General features: G+C 33.4%; 2 protein-coding genes across 3 annotated transcripts; one reads left to right on the top strand and one right to left on the bottom strand.

The window, feature by feature from the left end:
- LOC110111209 (SAL1 phosphatase) lies at positions 1-23,041 on the top strand. Of its 2 annotated transcripts, none has more exons than XM_020842983.2 (8): positions 1-344; positions 2,931-3,006; positions 3,832-3,905; positions 3,998-4,200; positions 19,502-19,712; positions 19,795-19,893; positions 19,970-20,123; positions 22,717-23,041. In XM_020842983.2, exons 1-8 carry the CDS (start codon positions 39-41, stop codon positions 22,743-22,745), a joined length of 1,152 nt encoding a protein of 383 aa, XP_020698642.1. In that variant the 5' UTR covers positions 1-38; the 3' UTR covers positions 22,746-23,041. The 2 variants fall into 2 exon arrangements, with proteins under 2 accessions (XP_020698642.1, XP_020698641.1); XM_020842982.2 differs by lacking the exon at positions 22,717-23,041 and adding an exon at positions 21,824-22,238 and having other exon boundaries at positions 3-344.
- A 3,215-nt stretch (positions 23,042-26,256) lies between these two features.
- On the bottom strand, positions 26,257-27,428 carry LOC110111207 (NAC domain-containing protein 104-like). Its single transcript, XM_020842980.2, has 3 exons — positions 26,955-27,428; positions 26,584-26,855; positions 26,257-26,508 (listed from the first exon to the last, which is right to left on the bottom strand). Exons 1-3 carry the CDS (start codon positions 27,121-27,123, stop codon positions 26,362-26,364), a joined length of 588 nt encoding a protein of 195 aa, XP_020698639.1. The 5' UTR covers positions 27,124-27,428; the 3' UTR covers positions 26,257-26,361.
- Positions 27,429-27,844: the final 416 nt, after the last annotated feature.

Genomic DNA, 27,844 nt, shown 5'->3' on the forward strand with positions numbered 1-27,844 from the left:
CGCCGAACCGAGCGCAGGGTCGCCAACATCACGAGGGAATGGCATTGGGAGCAGGACTGTCAAGACTGGTTGCAGTCGCTCCCTCTGTAAACCCGTCGGCCTCGAGGTCGAAATATTTTTCTCACTTCTTGATCCCTCCATCTGGAGCTGGACTTCTCCCCCGTCAACCATCCGGTCGCTCTCTCTTCTTCCGGTGTCCGCTGCCTCGTTTAGCAGATTCCACTTCCGGCTATCGAGGGAGAGTTTCCTTGGCCGCCATGTCGTCGTCGTCATCTTTCTCTTCTTATGAAGTGGAGCTTGCCGCCGCTAAGAAGGCGGCATCTCTTGCTGCTCATCTCTGTCAGGTGTACAGACTTGTCATTCCTCTCCTCTTTTGGACGATGTTGTAGCGTTTTAATTCCATGGTCGATTTTATTCATTCTAGTGGATAGCGAGGATGGATTGTTTGTTGTTATTATTTGCCTCTCATGTGAAGTAGGTTCCCTGACTTGTGGTGTGCTTGATTTTGAATTGTATTGTGGTTTGGATTCGTTGTTTACGAGGACAATTATTTGGGTAAAATGCTTAGTAGTTCCTTGCCGGTTTGTGCAATACAAACAACGAAGAAGTATAATACACCTTCCAGTGCTTTACAAGTTTATTTTTTACCTTGACATATTTGTTAATGGTTATTATATTTCGCTATTTAGTTTCCCCTTGCATGAATATTTTTTTCACTTTATTGTGTTCAAAATTAGAAGAGAATAAATACACGGAATCAAAGGTTCGAATGAGATGAAATCTACATGTTCTTTCGATTGTCATTCTTTTGCATGAAATGTTATGAATGTGAGGTGAATAAATGAGATAATGGTTGCTTGTTTAATGCATTGGAATGATTTTTTAAGAGAAACTATTGAGTTAATTTTTGCAAATGTTGCTAGAGTAAACTCAGGACAATTATGTTGATCAATTAATTGGGTCTGTTTGGTTTGAAATAAAATGGGTGTAAAATATTTCAAATGTAGGGGGTTTGAGAATTTTGGTGTTTGGTTTGAAGAAAAATTAATGCAGTGTTAAATTTTGATGTATTTGGAATGCACCCTTTACCTTAAATTTCATGTATTTGGAAGTCATTCTGTTTAGGCGATTTTTAAATACACTTGTTGTAACCCGTCACCATCTCCGCCACTAGTTGTCGCCGCTCATTACCTGCCACCGCCATCACTGCTATTTACTAGTCACCATCGCCTTCGCCGCCTGCCGTCGCCACCATCCACCACCATTGTCACCTGCCGCCATCACCTTCCATTGTCTTCAGTGTCAACCGAAACCTTTGTTGCAATCGGCCACTACTCGTTGGCTCCACTGGTGACCTGCCAGCCACTGTTGGTCACCGCCACCACTGCCGGCTATCAACCACCATCATCTTTTGACTTTACACTGTATTTATTTTACTTCATCTAAATAAAAAATAATAATCATCAACGTTTATTTTAAACTCATCCAACTAACTCCAAACACTTTCAAATAAGCTGACAAATCAGCACCTAATTAGATAATTAAAGATTGTTCATTTAAATTATTTGCTTACAAAGTTTTTTGATGTTTAGTTTGAATTAAAGTTAGTGAAGTAACAGATAGTTGTTTTATCGCATAGTTCATTTACTTCACAATTCTCAATTAAAGTAAATGCTAACAATTTATCACATTTACTTTACATTGCATTTGAAAAATGCACCAAACCAAATTGTCCAAGTGATGCAAGATAGCTTAAGGTCTAGGATTCCTGAAGTAACTGGATGATATGATGTATGAAAGTAATTCATATTGGAAATTCTCCGGTTAAATGTCACTAATTCGCAGACATTTACTTAAAATGCAAGAAATCTGAAACAAACAATAGTCTAATTATCATTTAAATCAAAGAAATTAGTGATGAAATGAAACCTTAAAAATATAGCTTAAATGGGATTCACACAGCTATCGGAAAGCCAAGTTGGTGTCGGAAGTATTTAAAATTAAGAATGCTAACAAAATCAATTACAAAGTATTTAGAAGAAAAGAGATAAGAATTCAACAAGTAGAGAAATCTAGGCATCAAATCGGCACTAGGAGATAACTTCCCATGAAATTTAATTATCACACTATCACTGCACTAGAAGAAATCCAACATCCAACAAGCAGAGACAATATTAAAATGAAACTTGAAATTTTATCAAGGCAAAAGTTTCGCCCATACATATCCTAAGATTATGTGTTTATGCACACTAATTCATCAGTTGTTTGCCTCTAAAATCTGACAAGTTCATGTGGAGGGTGGTCGTAACAAAATGCACTAGTTTTGTTTCTTCAATTCATCAGGGTAAACAAGTGATGCTATAGGCAACAAAATCACAAGTACAAGATGCAAGTAGAGCTGGACTCACAGGATGTCACATGAAACAAGAATCTTAAAAGCTGCAGGAACCATAGACATGACACCGACAATGCAAAAAAAACCAAAATCTGCTTTAAGGGAGCACCTACTAACAGGCTACAAGAGATGAAATGCTACAGGAGCCATGCAAGGTTATAGGAGCAGTACCCAAACAACATGAAAACAAAGGATTCCAAATGCGCCAATTAATTACTGAAATAGCTCCAAAGTGAAGAACACCACATTCACTAATTAATCCAAAAACAACACCTACAACAATAAGTATAAACTAGCAAATCTTGCTCAAATGATCATTTATAAACTTGTAAATCTCCATCAAATTTATTAGATGGAATGAATGAGTGTGCCTTCGCCAGTGCATAATTCATAGCAGTTTCTTTTTGGGTGGGAGTTCGCTTGGGGGGTTGGGGATTCAATGCATCATCTGTGGCTGTCACATTTATCTGTTTGCTGCAATGCATCATCTGTCAGGGTCATATATCAAAGACTTACATGTATCTCCCATTTTCAGAAAGTGCAGAAATCAATTTTGCAATCAGATGTCCAATCCAAAGCGGATAGAAGTCCTGTCACAGTAGCTGATTATGGTATTCTGCCTAATTTTTTGATATGAATTGCTAGTTTTTCTACGTATCCCATCATCTTCTATAGTGTATGCACGTTATGAGAAATAAGATATTCCAAGGAGTATACAAGTTATAGAAAAAGGGGAAAGTAGTTTTGTAAATATAAGAAGCCACTCAAAGGGGTAGCAATGTTGTAGCAATTTAAATGTAGAATTCTTTGGAAAGTGTAGCATTACTTATTTTTCTCAATGTTGCTCTTTTTATCTTCCATAGTTGCTATATACTCTCCTCTCTCCTTTTTATAGATATCTCCCTTTAAATGAATGCTGAGTGAATTCAGGCTGATTGAGTACTGGTTAAATTGCCAAATTCACGTCTTTTTTCTTCAAAATTTCGAAGCAATCATACTTCTCTTTCAGTCTTGTGTAATGCACACTGCATTTACTAGCTTTTTATCTTATTGTATCCTGGTCATTACCCTCGAAGGGCCAATAAGATGCTGAAGACCTCAAGGGGTTTTGGTCCATATTCTCTACTCCCTGTGCCTTAAGCAGGGATATAAGAAAGCATGAATTGTGCACTCCTGCTTTTTTATGGAAAAAATGAGATTTTAAAAACTCTTTTTTCCTGAAGAAAATGAATTACATTCTAGGATTTTACATTTTATTATCTATTACACGGGCTTTGTTGTTTGTTATGTGGTAATATGACTCTCTAAGATTGATTAACGTCAATATTCTAAATGTATGTCTCTGGATAATAGGTTGATCAGGAAAATTATTAACTTCCATTATGTAATTTGACATATTTTCTTTTAGAATATCATCTTTCTACTTTTGTTTGCAGGTTCACAAGCATTGGTCAGCCTTGTACTGAGGATGGAGCTTCCATCTAAGTCATTTTCGTTGGTGGCCGAAGAGGTGCATGCACTTCTCTAAAAATTATGCTTTAGATTCATGCGTGGTATGCACCCCAAATTTGTATGCAGCTATCTTATATTACTCTGCCATAGGATTCAGGAGACCTGCGTAAAGATGGTGCCCAGGAAACTTTGAAACGCATTACCAAGCTTGTAAATGAAACAATCACAACTGATGGTACATATAATCTTTCCCTGTCTGAAGTGGATGTGCTTGATGCCATTGATAGTGGCAAATCTGAAGGGGGTCCATATGGTCGGCATTGGGTTTTAGATCCAATAGATGGCACTAAAGGGTAATCAGAATTGTTTTTCTATTGAAATATTGGCTTTGATCTGTTTCTCAACAGCATTCATCTTTAATTAGCTATTGCAATAATGCAAATATTTTCTATTTTTTGTTTTTTTTTTTCTCGTAGTTGCTTGCCTAGAGATAAGTAGCTTATTCTGGTATCTATGTTGAATTCATCTTTTATTGATATAAGATATGTAATCAATTTTTATTAATATAATCTATTCATTCATATGATTTTGAATATGTTGTTAGATGATAAATCATTTGTATGGTTTATGCATAGTCTTTCTTTTTTCAGTTCTATCCACTAATTTTTTGCTTCATTTTTACTAAACGTTTGCTGTATAAACTAATTCACTTTCCCAGATTAGTCATAATTTAATAGGTTTTAGCTTTGGGTGTATGCATGCAATTATGCTTCATATGCACATCATTATGTGTGGACGGGGATTGTTTTTATTATCTGCATTTTTGGGATCATATTATTCTTTATTTGACAAAGCACATTTTTCACGTGAAACCTACTTCATGAGCCACTTCAGAAGGACGTGTGTGGTGCTCAATTTCACTTCAAAAGGATGAGGATTTGTTTATTTAAATTCACCTTTCTTCAAACAATTAGAAATTGGAGCAGAACAACTATAAAAAGTGTGTTAGACACCTGTGAGGTGGAATAGGCTTCCGCCTGTGAGGCGGAACAGGTTCTATCTTTAAGTGGTGTGGGGCCCAGCAGTCCAACAACATTTAAGGCTAACAATTAAGAAGAAATTAAAGAGGGAATTAGGAGGGAAATTCAAATTAGGAGGGTTTGTTTTGACATTAATTATATTTTGCATGTTTTAAATATATTGTTTACCCTAGGGTTAGGTTTTATCTTATGTTTTCTAAAATTGGAGAGTTCTAGGTGTGCTCTAGCCGCCGGCTAGAGTTGGGAGAGCCAGATCCTCCTCTGGATCCTCCTCTCCAATTGAGGATCCAATTGTATCTTATTATTTTCTTTCGTATTACTTGCAATAAAAAATTTGTGGTGTGTTCTTCCTAATTTTTTCATTATGGTTCGCTCATTTGGTTGAAAGAGCACCTACTTCATATCAAATTGGTATCAGAGCAATTTCCTGGGCAAAAATAGAAGTCTTCTTTACTGATTTCTGCTGCATTTCCTCTATGATCTTGTTGTTTTTCTCTGATTGAAGACCAAAACCATTATTTTTTGGCCGTTTTTAATATTTAGAGTTGAGATCCGGGTCCTCATGGCAGGAAAAAAATGTTTCAGATTTCAAAAGTCCATTGATCTTCAAACTCAAGTTTCATATATCAAAAGTCAAATTTCAGCTGTTCATGAGAAGATTGATGGAAAATTTCCCATCTTGGAGGAGATGTTGAAGAAGTTGCTCAAGGGCCAAATCAAAACGACGTCGTCGGAGACTGCTAATAGTCAAGGAAGTGGGGCAAACCCTAATCTGATAAGGCATAGAGAAGATCAAGAGGCGGAAATTGTGGACAGAGAAGAGACAATGCTTCCCCTAGAGCATATTCCTGAGGAGTCGGGTAGAGGATATGAGGAGAGGCATGAAGGGGTAGGACATGAACGGAAGGGTATTGAATTTGTAAGAAAAAAGATTGAAGTTGAAAGGAGGGGTGTTGAATTTGAAAGGAGAGGGGCTGAATCCGAAAAGCGAGGGCTTGATTATGATCAAAGAGATGTCGAATTCGAAAGGAGAGGGGTTGGGTATGATCGAAGGGACGCTGAATTTGAAGGGAGAAGGTGGGCTTTTATGAAATGTTTAGGTATGAGAGGAGAAGGGATGATTGTCACAATTTGGGGAAACCACCCCCTTGGGGAATGTAAAATTTTGGACGAAACTATGGTGACAGAGGAGATCTAAGGGTGAGGAAGATGAAAATGCCTATTTTTGAGGGAGAGGATGCACATGGATGAATCTTTAGGGTGGAAATGTAATTTACTATCAATAGGTTGACGGGGAGGAGAGATTGACAGCAGCCGTGATGTGTTTGGAGGGGAAAGCTTTAGCATGATACTAGTGGAGGGATACGAGGTGACCCATATGGACTTAGAGGAAGTTTAAGGACTACTTGTTGAAACATTTTTGGACCGGCAGCGGAGGGGACTTCTATGAGCAATTTTTTGCTCTAACGTAAGAGGGGACAATGCTAGAATACCATGAGCATTTTGAGCACTTGGCCGGCTGATTGGACCGGCTTCACCAGACTGTACTGGAGAGGAACTTTATAAAATGGCTCAAACCAGAGATTTGGGCGATAGTTAGAGTGATGAGGCCTCATGATTTGGTATAGGCTATAGAGCTAGCCTAATTAGTGGAGGGTCAGAAGAACTTGGAGAGAGGGGCTGGAGGTAGCAGCTCCGAAGAATCATATAGGATGACTACCACCCTTTTGACATCAAAGGAGCCGACACTAGGTACTCTTAAGTCGACCTCGAGAGATAAGAATGTAGGAGAAAGACCAGGAGAAAACTTCAAGAAACTCACAGAGACGAAACTAGAGGAGAAGAGGGCGAAGGAGCTATATTTTATACGTTAGAAGAGGTATACATCGGGGCATAGGTTTAAGGACTGAATTTTTCAGGTTCTCACTGTTTGTGATGACGAGGAAGTTGAGGAAGGAGCCGTCTTTTCACATTGCGGACAAGGCGGGTCTTTGGGAGGGGGTATTGTTAGATGACTGTGAGACGGAACATGCTTCCACTTGTGAGGTGGAATAGGTTCCGCCTATTTAAGTGGTGTGGGGCCCAACAGTCCAACAACATTAGGCTAGCAATTAAGAGGAAATTAAAGAGGGGATTAGGAGGGAAATTAAAATTAGGAGGGCTGTTTTGGCATTAACTATATTTTGTATGCTTTAAATATATTGTTTATTCTTGGCTTTGGTTTTTATCTTATGTTTTCTAAAAAAATGGATAGTTCTTAGATTTTGTTTGGGCTCTAGCCGCCAGCTAGAGATTGAGAGAGCCGGATCCTCTTCTTCGATTAATTATCCAACTGCATCTTGTTATTTTCTTTCGTATTCCTTGCAATAAAAAGTTTGTGGTGTGTCCAAATTTTTTAATTACGGTTTGCTAATTTGGTTGAAAGAGCACCTGCTTCCTATCAAAGTGTTAAGCCCACTGACAAGGGAGTCAATTCATTAAGGCTTCTTTTGGGATGGCTTCCTTATTGCTTCTTAAAGCAGCTTTGTAGTACAAAAATTTAAATTTTTATGCTAGAAAGCTGCTATATGAAGCAGTAAGAAAGCCATCCCAAATGAAGCCTAAGTGGGATAGAATGAGAGATTGTAAAATCACTTGCGTTAGTGATGTAGAACTGTTAAACATTGAGTTGCCTTTTGATGTAATATTGATGTTTAACTAGAATCTCTAAAGTTAAAGCTGCTTATGTTGGAGCACACTTTGGATGAGTAACTATCCTAAGAAGCTATACCAAGAGTACAACAACATGACGCTTATGATAATATATTAGACAACATTTCAATGATTAAGAGTTAGAGACTTGACAAGTTACTCCAATAAGTTTTCAAATATCGATCGATAATCTTATTAGGATCTCCTTAACTTTATGTATCTTGTTTAGTATTTTCTTGCTTTGTTTACGATGGTATTCTAAAATAATTTATTTCCTAAATTTCATCTCTCATAATTTATTTTTATTTAAGAATGTTTTATTTTTGCTTCCTAATCATTATAAAAAGGATTCATGTAGCCGAACCAATGTAGTGGGATAAAGGCTTGATATTGTTTATCTTTGTCTCCTAATACATTCAACAAATTTTCTAGTTTTCTAATCTCCTTTCTTAACTATTTTATATATTTAGTTTTCTCTTTAGTATTATATAAATTATGAAAAGCTATAACTTTTACTTAACTTCTTCCTTTTTTTATACTCATTATAAGTCTTAGAAGTATGTATCTTTCACTATTATTTAAAGCATCTCTTTCCCCTTATGGTCTTTTGTTCCTTCCTTACTTCATGGCCAAGTGACTTTGTTTTCTAATGATTTATTTTTAGACTCTTTTAAGACTTCTATAATAAATGTTTAATTGAAACTAGCCATCTTTTCCCATATTATGTTGACTCAACTAAAAAAAATCAATTTTCATATCATAATAACCTATCTTGAAAGATTAATAATTTCTTATTTTAATAAATTTCACTATTTTATCTTTAGGAAATTATTTCATTTCATCATTCTCTTTAGACTTCTAAGATATAATTCTATATTTATTACTTTATTTTGTATGTGAAATTATTTATAATCTTTTTAAAATAAGTGATAAATTTGTATTTAGAAATCTAACATGCAACATGAATCCTTTTTCTCCATTGTGTCCTATTAAGAGTCAATTTCTCATTTAAATCTAATTTAATATTTTATAACTAAGTCTTTTTAGATCTACCTTTACCTTTCTAAACATAGGCCAAATCTAATACGTTTACTCTCCTAATCGGGTCATCGGAAGGCTGATGTTTTATGTGAACAAACCATCTAAGGCGACTCTCTCTAATCTTATCTGCCATTGGAGCTACTCAAACCTTTTCACGTATATGCTGGTTTCGCATTTTGTCTTTAAGAGTAAAGCCACTCATCCACCTGTGCATCCTCATATCTATAACAATTAACTTAATTTTATGGTTCTTTTTTAATGGCCAACATTCTGTGTCATAAAGCATTGCAGGTCTCACTAACATCTTATAGAATTTTCCCTTAACTTTGAGGGATATTTTTCTATCAAACAATATGCCTGATGCATTCCTCCACTTCTACCATCCAACATGAATTTTACTAATAATACCCCCATCTATTTTACTATCTCTCTGGACAATTGACTCAACATATTTAAAACGTGTACTCTTATTAATGACTAAATCACCCAAAGTAAAAATCCTCACACAAAATCTATCACTACTAAAATTATACTTCATGTATATAGTTTAGATTTACTCAAACAAAAATCTTTATTCTTTGAGGTTGACCTTCATAATTCAAGTTTACCTTCAACTCCCTCCTAGTCTTATCAACAAGAAGAATATCATCAGCAAAAAACAACAGGGTACATCCTCTTGCAAATCTAGTTATGGTAGTGAATTTATAGTCATTATAATGAATCAGGTAAACAACATTCAGGTGCTTTTGTAAAATATTTAGCAAATGTGACATTATTCATCGATACATTATATCAAGGACTCTAATTGAGTGGCAAAATCAGATCATATAGGATAAATTAATCTTCTTTGTTAAATAGAAGCCTTTAAAACTATAGTTTATTTCCTTAATGAAGTTTCAAGCTTAAGCTTAAATTTCATATGGGCTATGGATTGAAAAGGATTTTAGCATTAGGCATCTTTATGTTTGGGGATGCCTAGTTAAGATTAAGCCATACAAGTCTAATAAAAGAAAATGAAAAGAAAAAAAAAAAAGAAGTTTCTGCACTAGGAGATGCTTTATTGCTAATAGTGATAAATTTGCTTTGCTTCAATGCCCAAAGAATAAAATAAAAACAAAAAAACAAAAAAAAGAAGGAAAAAAAAACCCTTATGCATAAAATAAAAGTGAGTTTTTTATATTCTCTAGTTTGTAAGCTTTTGAATATTATATGCATAGTTGGAATGGTTGGAAGATATATAAGTGTCCTAAGAATAAATAATTAGAAAATAGCAAAATGAGTTATATGATACCTAAACAACAACAACATCAAGCCTTTGTCCCACTACGTGGGGTCGGCTACATGAATCCTTTTTCGCATTTGTGTCATGTTAAAAGTCAAATTCTTATTTAAATCTAATAAAGAAAGATTATTTATAATATTTTTTAACCAAGTCTTTTTAGGTTTACCTCTACCTTTCTTAACATAAGTCAAATCTAATACCTCAACTTTTCCAACCGGGTCATCGGAAGGCATCTGTTTAATGTGACCAGACCTTATAAGGCGACTCTCTCTAATCTTATCTTCCACTGGAGCTACTCCAACCTTTTCACATATATGCTCATTTCGTATCCTATCTATAAGGGTAAATCCACTCATCCACCTAAGCAACCTCATCTCTGCAACACTTAACTTATTATTATGCTTCTCTTTTAATGGCCAACATTCGGCACCATAAAGCATTGCAGGTCTCACCTCCATCTTATAGAATTTTCCCTTAAGTTTGAGGGGTAGTTTTCTATCGCACAACAAGCCCGATGCATTTCTCAACTTGAATTCTACTGATAATATCTTGATCTATTTTATCATCACTCTGAACAATATATCCAAGATATCTAAAACATGTACTCTTATTAATGACTCGATCGCCCAAAGTCACAATCCCCTTACTAGGTTTATTGCTACTAAAATTATACTCTATATATTCAGTTTTAAATCTACTCAAGCGAAAACCTTTAGACTCTAAGGTTAAGCTCCATAATTCAAGTTTACCTTCAACTCACTCTCTAGTCTTATCAACAAGAAGAATATCATCAGTAAAAAACATATACCAAGGTACATCCTGTTGCAATTGTCTAGTGAGAACACCCATGACTAAAGCAAAAAAATATGGGCTTAAGGCTGATGCTTGATGTAATCCAACCAAAATAGGAAAATACTTGGTCAAACCACCTTATGTTTGAACACCAGTAATAGCTCATGCATACATATCTTTAATGATTTGAATATAAACATTATTAACTCTTTTCTTTTCAAGAACTCTCCATAGCACTTCTCTTGGAACTTTATCATAATGTTTCTCTAAATCAATAAATATCATATGTAGATCCTCCTTATTCTCTCTATATTTCTCCATCAAACCTCTCAATAAATGTATGGCTCCCATAGAAGACCTACCCTACATGAATCCAAATTGATTTTGAGAAACATTAGTATCACACTGCAACCTACGCTCCATAACTCGCTTCCATAGTTTTAATGTATGACACAGTAACTTAATTTCTTTATAATTCGCACACTCATGTGCATCACCTTTATTCTTAAAAATAGGAATTAACACACTCATTCTCAACTCATTGACATCTTTTTAGTTTTCAACACAGTATTAAAAAGTTTAGTAAGCCAAGAAATTCCTTCATCTCCTAAGCATTTCCACATCTCTATTGGAATATCATCAGGTTCAACAGCTTTTCCACACTTCATTTTCTTTAAAGTCTCTCTAACTTCGACTTTACTAATACGCCGATAAAAATAAAAATATTTATTTTCATTTAGGGTGCTAAAGTTATTAAAGTCAAACGTATTTTCACAGAATTCATTAAAAAATTTAGCAAAGTATCTCATTCACCTTTGATGAATATCATCTTCTAAGAAAAGTGCTTTGATCTTCTTCCTTAGTACACTTCACTTGAACTAAATCTTTACTACTTCTATCTCTTTGTTTGGCTAACTTATGTATATATCTTTCTCCCTATTTAGTATATAATCTATTGTATAAATCATTAAAAGCTAATCTCTTTGCATCGCAAATATCTTTCTTAGATTCCTTACGAGTCTCTTTATAGCTTTTCCAATTATCAGAATTTTAATATATAAACCAATTTTTATAAGAAATCTTTTTATTTTTTATCTTTTCTTATACATTTGGATTTCACCATTAACTATTTTTACTATTAAGAGTTTTTCCATTCGAAACTCAAGAACATCGTTTGCAATATTCTTAATATCACTAGCTATTTTTTTTTCACATAACATTAGCTTCCTTATAAACAGATAAAATCTTAAGATCTAAAATCTTGCTCTCAAAAATATTTTTGTTAATATGTTTTATATGCCCCCATCTAATCCTAGAATATCATTTTACTTTATTTTTTATTTTTTGCCACTTTATCTTAAAGTTTAAAACTAATAATCGATGTTGAGTATATAAATTTTCTCTCAGAATAATTTTACAATCTAAACGATTTAATTTTGTTATAAGAAAATAATCAATCTACGTTTTACTATATCTATTTTTATAAGTAATAAGATGCTCATATATTTTTCTTAAATAATGTATTAGCTATTAAAAAATCATAAGCAAAAGAAAAATCTAATATAGTCTTACCACCTTTATTTGTCATTCCAAACCCATGACCGCCATGAATGCTTTTAAAATCTACCTCTTTACTAACATGTCCATTTAAATCTCTTAAAAAAAAAAACTCCTTCTTCAAGTGGTATTTTTGTATTAATTCTTCTAAGTCATTTCAAAATTTTAATTTTGAACCCATATCCAAGCCTACTTGAGGAGCATAAGCACTTATAATATTAACAATCTTAGCATCAACAACAATCTTTAAACCAATAATTATATCTCCAATTATGTTAATTTTTATAACATTATTCTTTTAACTCTTATCTATAATCACACCTACACTATTTTTAGTACGACTCTTACCTGAATATCATAGTTTATATCCTAAACTATCAATCTCCCCAGCCTTCTCTCCAACTCATTTAGTTTCCTGAATGTATAAAATATTTATCTTCCTATAAATCATAATATATATTAATTCCATTATTTTTCCTATAAGGGAGCTTATATTCCATGTTCCTATCATACTTTTAGTTTCTTGGACTAGCTTCTTTGTGCACATCCGTCATTGATGTTGGAACCCTTGTCTATTTAACACTGCACCCGGGCGCCGGTGCAGTGGCCCTTTCACACTTGTCACTGTATTCGGGCCATACAGTGCGTTGCTTCTTGTAGACGCCTTAGCATTAACACAATTTTTTAAAGGATTCATATCATGATTATTTGACAAGTTTGACACTGGCTGTCGACTACCCAACGCAACCCTCTATTTTTCTTATCCAGGATTTAGGACCTGGCAACAACAGTGATAATGTTTTATGCTCACAAATCAAACATCTAATAAACTGAAGACCTTGGGGGTACTCTGAATCAGCCTTTGTTTATTGCCTCGTTAGTAAGAAGATTTACTTAAAGCTATGTTTTCATTTAGCTAGAGCTGTGCCTTGGAAGATGTTAGTTGATCACTTGTAGCTTATTACACTATGAAATTTGAATTTATAACTTATCTTGAGGCATTAAATATAGTATATAACTACAAAATATTATTATCAGACTATATATTATTGATGACATTAAGAAATGGTTGACGATAATTTTTTATAATATAGCCGATGAGTTGTATTTGATATAATATATTTTTGTTGTTAAAGAAAGAGTTCAGTCTCTTCAAGTGTATATCAAACATATTGAGAAAATTTTCATATTTATGGATTCGCATGCTAAATGTTTACCACCTATAGTGTTGCATGAGCCTTTGGCTTGTATAGTTGTAATCTATCTTAATGATATGCTTTATGTTTACCACCCATAGTGTTGCATGAGCCTTTGGCTTATATAGTTGTAATTTATCTTAATGTTATGCTTTTATAGTGAGAGCTTTTTTATTGATGATTAATTATTATAGATGTTTTTAATCTGACAAAAGTATTATTATTCTCTTATTTGTTGAAAACTCTAAAATGAAGTTTATTGTTTCAATTGATGTTGTGTATAAAGTATTGAAACTGTGTTGATAACTCTTTTGCCTTATAATATTGGACTAGTTCAAAATAGAAATATTATGAGATCAAATTATATGAAATCTTCATGCTACACATTCATATTTAATGTATGTCTTTAATCATATTAATATAGTGATTGTTAATGGGTTTTGTTATAAAAAGTTGTGATAAAATTTACTTTGATTTTTTGTTGATGTTATTAATGGACTGAATTATCTAGAGATATTACTCTATGAAATTAGTAAATAGTATGCTCTTAAAGTTATTTAATAATATATAACTATCAAGTAATAAATGTGCCTTAACTAGGATAATATTTGAAAATTTCCACTATATGCCCATATGTATAAATATTTATTATTTATTAGTCGAAATCTAGTTTTTAAGCATATTAAGATCTTAATTAAATTGAGAATTAGTTATTTTTTGGCTTTTGATATATCTGATTAATTTGTATGAAATTTAGCATGAGTAGATTTTTTCTTAAAATTTTTATGATGGATCAAAATAAACTAAAATATTCTCCATTATAAATAAGGTGTTGGTCCTCAATCTAAGTGTGATTCATTTTGCTCGCATCCCCATTTTTTAGTGAAAGAAGTCTCTCTCTTTATCAAACATCATTTTAGATGTAAAAGATCGAAACCCCAAGTTTGTTTTTTTTTTGTGAATTCGCGTATACTTTCTTCTAAATCTTTTTGATGTTTTTGGTATAAGATCTTGGTAAGATCAACAATACTTTCATCTTCAATTTTTAATAATATTTCCATTTAAGTTTCCCTTAATAAATATACTTTATTCCTCAAATATACATTATCAATATATTTGAAAATTTTGATTTTCCTAATTATCTTTTAATAGAGTTTAAAAAGAATGAGAATTAAGTACATTGATAATGCCCTCATCAATCACCCTATCACTATCCCTATTCACATCGATAATTGCATCTTTTACCCTCTATCCACTTATTCCACAACTATGTCAACTCCATTTCTTACTAACCTTTCAAAATTAGAATAATTTTTTTCCCAATTTCCGTGGATTCTCTTTATCTACTCATTCAAAGTCATGAAATTATATATTGTATATATTCCTTTACACACATACATGCATACATATGTGTAATTATGTATGTATATATATTATATTATAAATTGCAATTATGTTAGTTATATTGTATGGATTAAGTATTGAGTTGTAAATAAATTTTTTATAGACGTTTATATCATGACAGCTCTGTGAATATTATGATGGATTAATGGTAAAAATATGAAGATTTATTAAGGAATGATTATAATTACGTGCCTTGGGTATGTATAAGAAGGGTAGATTTACACATATAAGATGAATAGACAAAATTAAAGGAAAATAGGTTGTGATGATGATGATTATGATATTCAAGTCTATATAAAAACATACATACATATATACTATATAAATATAGATGTATCAATGCATAAAACCTAAATAATAATAAAATACAATATATAAATAAATAATACATTAGTTATTGATTTTTACATATTATATTATTGTATTTTATAATATTATAATATAATTAAAAAATTATATATTTTGCATGTATGTGTTAGTTTATGGGTGTATATGTTCATGAGTGGCATGATGACTATGCAAAGAGGTGAGTATTGCGTTTAATTACTTCCAAAGTAACTTTAGAGCTATGATGCACTGACACAGACATGACACGACACGGAAACGGGACACGTCAATTTTTAAAAATATAGGACACGGGTGCGGCGTGGACACGGCATAATAATTGTTTTAATATAAAGATATACTAAAAAGTTAAGGTGACGTCATTAGTAGGTAAGAATGACAAGGCAACAATAAAATCAATTTCAGTGATAATGTTGGTTTAGCTTATACATACAAGATGTTTGAGTACAAAATGTCTAATACAACGCCAAATGAAAAACAAAAAATTCATTTAGTACGACATTGAAAGATGCACAACTACTCAATAGGAGGAATGATAGGAAGATAATATGTAGATGTTGGTCTTTTGGCCTTCAAGTATCATGTCATATTGAATATCATGTCAGCTGTCAATGCTGGTTCATCTAGAGAAAGAATTTTGCAACCTCCAATACCATAATTATGCAAGGTCAGTCGAACCCATCTCCAGACATCCAGCATTTGGTATCACCGTGTTAGTATAAGTGGGGTGTTTCTTGAAGCAAGACGAGAGATTTAGTAATGATATAACTAAATCTTTCAGCACAGTTGTGGAGTTATTTTAAATGCTCTTCATTGATTGAATAAATGATATGTTGCTGCCAATTTTCTGCAATCAACAAGAGAGAGGTTGATCTTTAACCAAGGTAGTTTATTGCTATTGTTGTGAAGAGAGCGTGTGCATGAAGTCAATGAATATAACTCACGCACTTTTTGAATCCATCATCATACTATGAACGCAAGATTCTTGATCACGCAAAACCTCTAAAATAAGCCAATGAACTTTGCAAGTTGAAAGCTATGACTTAATTTTTTCTTCTCCTCTCTCATTTGGAATGAATTTTTTCAAGCTATACTCTTTTCATAATTGAAACTGATAAATCTTTTGTGGTGAGACAACGTATGAGGGTCCTTACTTGAATGGCTATTCTTTACTTGAATAACTTTAAATAAATAAAACAGTATAGAATTTATCTGTTATTTACCAACAAATTTAAAGTTATTTAAGAGTGAATATAATAATACCCGTTGGATTTAATGAAGTTGAGCCAAATAATGCAAAGTGTGTGTGTGCTTTTGCTCCACCTATTTTCAAGAATGGTATAGACAATGCTCCAAAAACTTGAGTCTTCATCAAGTGACTTTCTTTCATGTCTGGTTTATAATTTCTTTCACTTTTGCTACATATATGTCTCACATCTCATAAATCAAAATGTAGGCATGATTTATCTGTGTCAGCCTCTCTCACATATTCATAAATTTGATCAGTGAAAGCAAAATATAGTGCTATATTATCCCACCAAAATCATCTAAGGCCTTTTCTTTTAACATATCTTGTTCTTCCCAACATCATTTTAGATGTAAGCAAGACAGGTTTCAACTAATCACGATGAGATTAAGGAAGCATTTTTAATTTGTTTGAATTTCTCAACATAATTATTATAAAGGCAAACGAGTTTCAGCAACAGCTAAACATTTTCAAGTGGGAGAAATCATTAAACATTGAAAGTCTCATCGATGGTTCATAATAACCATTTTGATTAGAACAGCGTCATCATGTAACCACTGTTATCAAATGAATTCGACATAGATAGATTTCATTTAGCTTCTGTAATTCTTTGCTGGCACAAATATTTTTTTTAGAGACAAGATTTAAAGTGTGCACACACAGGGTGTCCAAAAGTATGGGTATGGTTTGCTCCACCATTATGCATCAGCTCTACACACCCGGTGCATTAATCTGTAATAACCTGCACAACATTTGAAAGGTCCAATCATAACTATCACGTCTTTAATCAAAATTGGCAATAAAATGTTTATCCTTATATATTCTCCTTTCACAATTCACTGCTTTAATAAACATGTGGGTAATTCTCTATAACGGCCATGAAATTAATAGGGGTCTTCTTTTGAGGATCTGTCAACCATCACATACCAAACTAACACTTTTTTTTTCCACACTTCCTTTGTTTGGTTCAAGCAATGTCTCAATATATGTGCTCTTTCTCTTTCCAATATTTCGATCTTAATGCAATTGTAGGCCAGGTGGAGACATATCCTGCGAGGTTGTTGTTTACATGCAAAAATGAATACATTTTTATAATGAGGAATTCCTTGAAGATTGAAAGGAAGTCCCGCTGAAAAAACATCCTTGCTATTTTCACCATCCAATGTCCTCTCGTTGCGGCTATGCAATTAAAGCTTCTTTAGAGGACTACTGGCTACTTTTTTTATTTTCTTTATTTCATATCCTTCACTTCTTCTAAATGATAAAGCTTGATCAATTCTCACAGATGAGGAATGAAGTGGTGGGATTGAGCCATGAGTAGATGGCAAAGGTATTCTTTTAGGGAGTGTCCTTTGGATCCTGGGATTCAGGCTTCATTAATTAGTTGTTATGTATCATTCAACTACGATGTAGTAATCTTAGACACATTTTTGTATTGCCATTGGCAGGAAATTTTAAGTAGATTTGGCTTTTCAACCGCTAGAGATAAGAGTCCTTTGTAGGTGTCACCACAATAATTGCATTTGAATGACACATTCCCTCCTTCAAATGTTTTTCCTAACTTTGTAACATGAATCCATAACGACTTATCAGTTTCTACAGATGACTCTTTTAAACCTTCACCTAATCCACTTCCGCCAGTAGCAGAGCTCATTTTGCTACCAAACCAATCATACATATGAATACATTAAATTAAATTGATATGAAGTGAAATCAAAATATCCTAATAATAAGACAACATGAATACAACAATATACCGGTCTACCGAGGGTCCAAGGGGGCGCTGCCCCCTGGCGGGGTTCGACCTGCTTGTATGGGAAGGTACCGAGTATGTACCTAGCAGTACCGAGCATATATTGAGCAATATCGAGCATGTACTGAGCGGTACCGAGATGTATTGAGCGGTACCGAGCATGTACTTAGCGGTACCGAGCATGTACTGAATGGTATCGAGCATGTACTGAATGGTATCGAGCATGTACTGAGCAGTATCGAGCATATATTGAGCAGTACCGAGCATGTACTGAGTGGTACCGAGCATGTACAGAGCGGTACCGAGCATGTACCAAGCGGTACCGAGCATGTACTGAGTGGTACCGAGCATGTACATTAGGCTTTTCAACAATGAAGAGAAGAAATTGCGAAATCCACTTACAGGTCTTGGCTCTCTTGCACGCAGAAGGTGCTCTGTTTGGCCTTGATTGCGAACTTCGCCTCGGATGACCGCAGAAATCACGCAAGAATGAAGGAATGGGAAAGACGAGCTCTGCTTGGCCTCGGCTCGAGCAAAGATGACGAAGGAACGGGAGGCGAAGGCAGCGGGCTCCGCTTGGTGTCGACTGCGAGCTCTCTCGGTCCGCCCTAGAAGATTTCTTTCGTGGATCGAAAAAATATGGCTTCTAGTTCGCGGAAAATGCTAAATAGAACGAACGATTTTATCATTTAATAACCGGACATGCATGTCCGACACGTGTGTCCGATTTTAATTTTATAAATTGCGACACTCCAATGCCGTGTCGGACACGTGTCCATGCCGTGTCCAACGCGTGTCCGTGTCCGACACTACATACCCTCTTTAAGAGGTGTGTCGGTGCATCATAGCTTTAGAGCATGCGAGGTCCAAGTGAATGGGCAATGAATCCTACGTATCACTTTCTGGGGAACACGTCTCTTCTCACTTGCACCATTAACCTAAATAGTCAACATTATTCACTTTTCACTTCTCATTTCTTACTTCATGTTTAATGTGACCAATTAAAAAAAAAAATCTTATAAAGAAATAGTGGAAGGTGGATGCTTCCGAGTATGGAAAAGAAATCCCACAATCAGGGATTCTTTTAAAATACTTTTTTTGTTAGGTATTTTAACAAATAATAGCAGAAGACACCCCATCGTCAAACTGGTGAATTCCTAGTGTCAAGGGCCATATGATGGTGTTTCCCCACTCAAGAATTTCTCCTAAATTATAAAATACTTTTCTATGAATTTTTCTGGCTCTTGCAATATAATGTATTTGCTTTCTGACTTGGTCCAATCTAACATAAGCTTTTCCTCGTGAAGTTTCGTGAGAGGGGATCAATACGCAATTGCACTGGCAATGCTTGATGAAGGAAAGGTGGTGTTGGGTGTCTTGGCATGTCCAAATCTTCCCCTAACTCCAATTAGCAGCACTTATGAACACTCTTCTAAAACTGAATTTGGTTGCCTTTTCTCCGCTAGTATTGGTTTTGGAACAAAAATGGAGTCATTGGATGGCTCCACAACTACTAAGGCTAGTGCTGAGCATTTGTAGAATTTACTACACCATTCTTACATTCATTATCTGTGTTCACTTACAATTCCTTTAACTACAGGTGCACATCAGCACAGTCGAGGAACCAGCTGATGCATCCTTCTTTGAATCATTCGAAGCAGCCCACTCCATGCATGATTTATCTAGCTGCATAGCAGAGGTAACTAAGGATAATCTCATTTTCTGTGGTGGTATAAGTGCATTTGGTGGTTACTTAACTTGTTTATTCCTCTTAGAAACTAGGTGTTAAAGCACCACCTGTGAGAATTGATAGCCAGGCAAAGTATGGTGCTCTTGCACGAGGAGATGGCGCTATTTATTTGCGCTTTCCTCATAAAGGCTATCGTGAAAAAATATGGGACCATGCTGCTGGTTTCATTGTTGTGTCAGGTATGAATAGATAAATCTTGATTGACATCCTTGTATGGGTTAGGCATAAGATGATAATATGTATGCAGCTGGGAGCTTGAAAATGCTCAGTAGTTGTTAGTGATCTCTTCAAGATCTTTATATTCTAGCTATTCTGTAGAGGCTGGTGGTATTGTGACTGATGCATTGACGAATGATTTTGATTTTTTTAAAGGGGAATTTGTTGATCTTGACACTGGCATCAGTTACTATACCACCGGTCCAATGATAATGGAAAATTACCTTGCAAAGATCTCTAAAAATTATACAACAACAACATCAAGCCTTTATACCACTACGTGGGTCGGCTACATGAATTCATTTTCTCCATTGTGTCCTATTAAAAGTCAAATTCTCATTTAAATCTAATTACGAAAGATCATTTCTAATATTTTCTAATCAAATCTTTTTATGTTTGACTCTACCTTTTTTAACATAAGTCAAATATAATACCTCTACTTTCCTAACCGGGTCATCGAAAGGCCGCTGTTTTATGTGACCAAACCATCTAAGACGACTCTCTCTAATCTTTTCACGTATATGCTTATTTTGTATTCTATCTCTAAGGATAAAGCCACTCATCCACCTGAGCATCCTCATCTCTGCCACACTTAACTTAGTATTATGCTTCTCTTTTAATGGCCAACATTTGGCACCATAAAGCATTGCAGGCCTCACCACCATCTTATAAAATTTTCCCTTAAGTTTGAGGGGTACTTTTTTATCACACAACAAGCCCAATGCATTTCTCCACTTCAACCATCCAACTTGAATTCTGCTAATAATATCCCCATCTATTTCACCATCACCTGAACAATAGATCCAAGATATCTAAAACGTATACTCTTATTAATGACTTGATCGCCCAAAGTCACAATCCCCTCACTAGGTCTATTACTACTAAAATTACACTCTATATATTCTGTTTTAGATCTACTCAAGCGAAAACCTTTAGACTCTAAGGTTGACCTCCATAATTCAAGTTTACCGTCAACTCCCTCTCTAGTCTTATCAACAAGAAGAATATCATCAGCAAAAAGCATACACCAAGGTACATCCTCATGCAAAAGTCTCATCCATGACTAAAGCAAAAAGATATGGGCTTAAGGCTGATCCTTAATGTAACCCAACCGAAATAGGGAAATACTTGGTCAAACCACCTTGTGTTTGAACATAAGTAATAGCTCTTGCAAACATATCTTTAATTATTTGAATATAAGTGGTATTAACTCCTAGAAAAATTATAAAGGGCTTATTTGGGATCATTTTTGCTTATTTTTTAATTAAAAAATTATTTGTTTAATGGGTTTTCATTTACTTTTTTATAAATGAAATTTTTAAAGACACTCACAATAACTTTTAGGCATTTTGAGTGTTTTTAAAGTATCACAATTGGCCAATACCACTACCCCTATGGACCATCATAGTTGTCACCGTTACAGGCCATTGCTGCTGCGCCGCTAGTGACTGCCGCCATCATCACATAAATTAACTTATATGGTATTCAATAAAAATAAAAAAAATATATTTTAAGACATCAATTTTATTTTATTTAATATTAAAATATAAATGAAATAAAATAAAAAATAAAAGTGATTCGTAATGGCCCTAAGTATTTTCAAAATGCTAGGTAATTTTTAGTGATCTCTGCTATGTAAATTTGTATTACTGTTGGCCTGCAGAAGCTGGTGGTGTAGTGACTGATGCTTCTGGGAATGACTTGAATTTTTCAAAGGGAAGATATCTTGATCTTGATACTGGCATCATTTGCACAAACAAAAAGTTGATGCCATTGCTTTTGAAAGCAGTGCAAGATTCTCTAAAAGAAAAACTCGCATCACCATCGACGCTGTAAATCATTTCTGAATAATGAACCATTTCTCCCCTGGTATTTTACATTATGTTATTTCACACTTCATAGTTTGAACAAGGCTGATAGGCACATGCATTATCCATTATGTGAGCAGATAGAAACCTGATTCTGTAAGTCGTTTGGACATTCTCTATTGATGTTGAAAATGATATTTATTCTCATTGAACCGCTACTTTTCTGAAGAAATTGTTAAGTCAGAACTACGGCCATTTTCTTATACAATATAATTTGTCTGCAGCCTGTAATCAGTTTAGAAGAATTTGGGTCCATTTATATATTTACAAGTATCTATTTAGACATATTTGGTTAACCCGAATTCACCTAATAAAAACATGATAGGGTCAATAAATATAGTGATTCATTTGATTTGAATTACATGGATATTATGAATAGTAGTTTATATTATACAAATAGTGAGTACTAAGTGCTTAATATGATCTTTAAGAGTTCTTTTAATGCTATAAATGCCTCCTTTCGGAGAGTATGAAGGAAAAGACTCAAGTTTCTTTCTTGCCATGACTCTTCTTCCTCCCCCTCAATCCCCCTTTTTTTGAACTTGCCGATGAACTGGAATGATCATTTATCTCTAAACACTCCGGGATCATATCAGAACATCTCTCTCAGCAAATTGAACCAATGAAAGTTTGCTTTTTTTTTAAACCTGCACTTTGCCTTGTACCCATTTGATAAGTTGGAATCCAGGTTTTGTAATGTTGCAGAATGAATTTTAGAGTACAATGCATCAGCAGAAAGTCCAGGTCATGGCTTGGGTGATGATATGCGAGTTGTGATCATTAGCAATCTTCCTTCCAAGTAAGCTTGAATCAGCTTTTTCAATTAATTTCTCCATTTGATCCTTGTAGAATTTTACATGTAGTTTCACCAATGTGGATCTTGTTGCTCTCTTGTACTCTGTTTCTTAGGGGTTGCTTGGTTCATGCATTTAATCACAGTAGATTAAAGCACCCACCTTAATTACCTTTCTAATTATCATATAATTGCAGATAATCAAATTTATCTTTTTTAAGTGTGTTTTTCTCCATTGCTTTCTCTTGCACTATTGTTTTAAAACTCATTTATTATTTCAATGTTGGGCTTCATTTGAGATTAGGAGTGTCAATATTTGACACGACTTGAAAATTTCAGGTAAGGGTCAACCTGAACCCGAAATGGGTCGGGTTTAGGTTCAGCAAATCGACCCATTTCAAAAATAGTGTTGGATTCGGGTTGACCCAGTAACCCGAAATTGATCTGTTTTGACTCAGAAACCCAAGATTGACCCGTTTTTGACCCACTTTAGATCCAAAAATTGGAGATTGACCCATTGTTTAAACCGAAAATTAACAATTTTTTGTCTATCCCGAGTCATTCGAGTCATGTCGAGTTGACCCGAACCAGAAGCCGGTCGGGTTCGAGTCCGAAAAACTGACCTGTTTGCCGAAACGGGATGGGTTCGGGTTGACCCGAATAGCGTCGGGTCAGTTTTAGGTTTGACCCGAACCCGTAACACGAAATTGACACCCCTATTTGAAATCGCTTTATTATTATTTTTTAAAGCAATTTTTGATATGTAAAAATTTTTGAGCTATAAATTTTTGTACTAAAAATCTACTTTAAAGTTTAAACAGAAAGGAAGTTGTCCCAAACAAAAGAAATTATTACGTGTGGAGTTCGGACGGGGAGAACCGACCGAATTTATTGTGTATTTACTGAATATTTACTACGTATTTGTAAATACTCAGTAAATACTCAACAAATATTTAGTTGTGAGTATTACTGAGTTTATTGTGTGTATTTTGTAAGTATTTGTTGATTTACTACATATTTACAAATACTCAGTAAATATGCAGCAGCTCGGATGAAATCGCTTTCTTATTGTTTTTTAAAGCAATTTTTTAGCTATAAATTTTTGTACTAAAAATCAACTTTAAAGTTTAAACAGAAAGGAAGTTGTCCCAAACAAAAGAAATTATTACGTGTGGAGTTCGGATGGGGAGAACCGTCCGAATTTATTGTGTATTTACTGAATATTTACTACGTATTTGTAAATATTCAGTAAATACTCAACAAATATTTAGTTGTGAGTATTACTGAGTATCTTGTGTGTATTTTGTAAGTATTTGTTGATTTACTACATATTTACAAATACTCAGTAAATACGCAGTAGCTCGGATGGTTCTTTCCATCCGGATTCTGCACAGTAATTAATCCCCACCCCCAACAGCCATAATTTTACTCGTTAAATTTGATTGTTAATTTATATTAAGCATTAGGTGGGATTTCGCCGTACTCAATATACCCATCAAATTCCCATATGTCATTGCTTGCCTCACAATTATTAATATTTTCTTGATTACTTCTTGGAACTTCTGCTTCTTACTCAGTCCACAACTGACAGCGCTGTTTCCATTTTACATCACTTTCTGTCTTGGTTGCATTATGATTGGATTAATATTTATTATATGTGTATTTTTTTAATGATTATGCATTGTTCCTGCTAATTCTTTTTATGTTTTATTATTATATTATTAACTGTTATTAGATAACTGTATATCTAATAATAATTATATTATATTTTCTTCTACTGACATAATTTTTTAAAGATATCATATAGCATGTAGATATTAAGATTTATTTATTTTACTCAGATTTTATTTATATTTCTTTTTCAAATGATTATTTATGAAATCTAATAATATAAAAAAAATTTGATTCCGATTATTCTGAATAAATTTTGTCTTTCGACGTATTAAAAATATTTTTTGAATGCTTGGAGGTTGGTGTAATAGCGCAGCAGAAATAGGCTAAATTTTAAGTACGGAAATATTAACGCTTTTTTTTGTTGGAGTCTAACTAAAAATTAATTAAAGCAACAGGGGCAGGATATTTAAAAAATACAAAACAAAGTAAAAACGTAATCTAATATAGCATCTTTATAAGGAAATGTTAATTCAATTAGCGTTTCTTAAGAAAAAAAAAGATTAGTCTCTAATATATTAGCAATTAACATAAAATATAATACATCATTCAATCAAATTTAGTTACAGACATATATATAGAATAGAAGAAAGTACATCAGAATTTATTATAGAAAAACAATAATAGTAATAAAGTATTATTCTAAACTAGAGCAAATTAAATATACTAAATTTTTAGATTAATTATATCTAATAAGATTTAAAATAATTAGCTCTAACTACTTAATAAATAACATTTTCTCATTACTCTCATACCTTTTTTTGTTTTTACTAAATTATATACATTTTCTTAAATTCAATAGATATTGTTTTGTCTGTTAATTCAATGAATAATTTATTTAATCTGTTTTAATATTTTTTAAAATAATTCCATAGTCAAACACCATTTTTTATCTAATAACTCACTTTATAATTTGATTTCATTTCCCCTACTTTTATATTTAATATTAAAACTGCTCCTTAACCTCCTTAATCTTTTTATTTTTATACAATTTTTATACATAAATAATTTGGATTAATTTCATAATATTATATAATTTAATAATATTAATATTAAATTTTATTAAATACAAATTTTTTTATATAAAACAAAATGTATAAAATGTGGTGGTATTTATTATTAATGAATATAAATAAAACCTCCTTATTAATTTTACATATTTATTACTTACAAATATATATGTATAATAATGTAAATTGAATATATATCAAATAGTATAAGTTTTAATTAAATATAAAAAATATATGCCACTTTTAACAATATTTTATATAAAAAATTAATAAATATTATTATATTAAAAAACACAAACGTATATTAAATATTAAAAATGGAATATAAAAATATTTATTATTAAATTCAAGATATATATTTAGGAATGTATTAAATAAGATTTATTATTTATTTATTATTATAAATAATTTAAGGCAAAATTTTAAATAATATTAATTTATATTTTCAGTGTTCTAGGTTTGAATCTTACTTAGAGCAAAATATTAATTTATATTTTTAATGTGATTTAGAAAACTGAATAGTATAAAAATAAATATAAATTTATGCTTTAGATATATGAATACATAATAATTCTATGGCAAGCATTCAAATCATTATATATAAAGGATGAAATATATGAGAAAATTTTTATCTAAAATTTATTTATAAAGTATATGACATGCATAACACTTAAAACTATCTTATTTACATATTCAACATTTGAATCTTACTAGTTATGTAATATAACATTCAATTAACCTAACAATATCCTCAAAAATAAAGAGGAAATCATGATGAGATATAGCTAAGAAGGATGTAGATGTTTAAGGAGGGCATGATAATAGCTATATCACAAAGTCCAAAGCCTACGCTTGCTTGTTAATTTGGGAAGCTCACTTCATCATAATCGTCAAAAGATAAGAAAACCTGATCAAGACATGAGAGCTCCGTCCCATCTTCTTCACTGCTGGGTTGAAAGCCGCAGCACGTCTCATAGACTCGGCAAACCACCCACTTATCGCCATCCTAATCGTTCAAAAGCAGAAGGAATTCAAATAATTTCTTTGTTCCATTATCTTACAGAAAACTAGAAGTACTTACTGCTACTGTGGAATACCCTTTCTTCTGCGAGCTCTTTCTGCTACTACTCGAACTTCCAAAGCTATCAACTAAGCAGAATTCGTCCATTACCCAATCCTTCTTCATCTCCTCCAATCCATTTCCAGCTTTAAAAACAAAAGTTTTCCTAATACCAACTTCCTTGACAGGCTCATCAACTCCCACCTGCTTCCAGCAGCCGTTAGGTGTTTCTCTGTTATGTGTTCTCTGAGTGAAAAAATACCAGTAGTTTCCTGCTCCATTGAGAGCTTTGCCTGCTTGTTACAGAAACATGCACATCGATACCATTATGTGAACAAAAAAAAGGAAAAAGACTGGAAGGAGATCAAATATGGATGAAGATATATACTAACAATGAAGGTCCCATGGGTCGAAGAGATGGAGATCAAGGGTGGGGATAATGCTGGGATGGAAGGGGAAGAGGGAAGTGACCTTGTTGTGGAGAAAGTGGTTTACGAGCTCGTCGTCGGAGGGGAGGAAGTGGAAGCCGGGCGGGAGATGGCCGGCAGCTTGTTCTGCCATGATTCAAGCTTGGCTTTGAGGAGTGAAGGATGATGGAGGAGATTGAGGCAGTGATAAGGCAGGCTGATGAGATATAAATAAGGAGAGTTCATCACCTACTTAAATGTTTTTGTTTCAAGTCACTATTATTGTCCTCATAATAATAATAATATGTGTTTTGGGGTGATTAGTATCATGCCTTTTTGAGAGGTCTTTTTTGTTTCAATAATTGATGAATGATATGTTGATTATGTACTAATAATCTAATGAAGAGATGAGGCTTATCATCTTAAACATTTATATCTGACCAAAATACCTCTTGATGAAGATAATTTTGATCTCCAATTATTTGGAGAGTGAAAGCAAGCATGTGATGAGACGTGTCATGTATCAATATTCATACTCAACATTATTGGTGATCAAAAACTAAATCAGATAGCTTAATCTATGATAATGCACATGAGATTAGCATCAACCAAAATTCCAATTGTTAACTAGATATTTAAGCAATCTTTGGAAAATTAAATGACTTACAAGGTTAAAAGAACTATCATCTCATCAATCTAATTCTGTAACAATATTCTGAGTATGAATATTGTTGCTTGATACGTCTAAAAAAATAGCTTGGATTAGGCACAAATCTTGAGGCATATTTGACTAGGAAACTTTCAAAATTAAATTCGGGATCATTTGAACTCCGATCTCAGCAAACTTATGGTTAAACCGGACATTTTGGCAAGAC

This window comes from Dendrobium catenatum, unplaced genomic scaffold (genome assembly GCF_001605985.2).
Source record: "Dendrobium catenatum unplaced genomic scaffold, ASM160598v2 original_scaffold_197822, whole genome shotgun sequence".
Classification (NCBI taxonomy): Eukaryota; Viridiplantae; Streptophyta; class Magnoliopsida; order Asparagales; family Orchidaceae; genus Dendrobium; species Dendrobium catenatum.

What these genes read in the sequence shown, in the direction of transcription:
- LOC110111209 (XM_020842982.2), top strand. Translation starts at nt 39, where the DNA reads ATGGCATTGGGAGCAGGACTGTCAAGACTGGTTGCAGTCGCTCCCTCT. An exon ending in TGTCACAGTAGCTGATTATG is followed by an intron (nt 3,007 to 3,831) that starts GTATTCTGCCTA and finishes TTTTGTTTGCAG; the next exon opens with GTTCACAAGCATTGGTCAGC. An exon ending in TTTCGTTGGTGGCCGAAGAG is followed by an intron (nt 3,906 to 3,997) that starts GTGCATGCACTT and finishes ACTCTGCCATAG; the next exon opens with GATTCAGGAGACCTGCGTAA.
- LOC110111207 (XM_020842980.2), bottom strand. Translation starts at nt 27,123, where the DNA reads ATGGCAGAACAAGCTGCCGGCCATCTCCCGCCCGGCTTCCACTTCCTC. An exon ending in CGACCCATGGGACCTTCATT is followed by an intron (nt 26,856 to 26,954) that starts GTTAGTATATAT and finishes TGTAACAAGCAG; the next exon opens with GCAAAGCTCTCAATGGAGCA. An exon ending in AAGGGTATTCCACAGTAGCA is followed by an intron (nt 26,509 to 26,583) that starts GTAAGTACTTCT and finishes TTGAACGATTAG; the next exon opens with GATGGCGATAAGTGGGTGGT.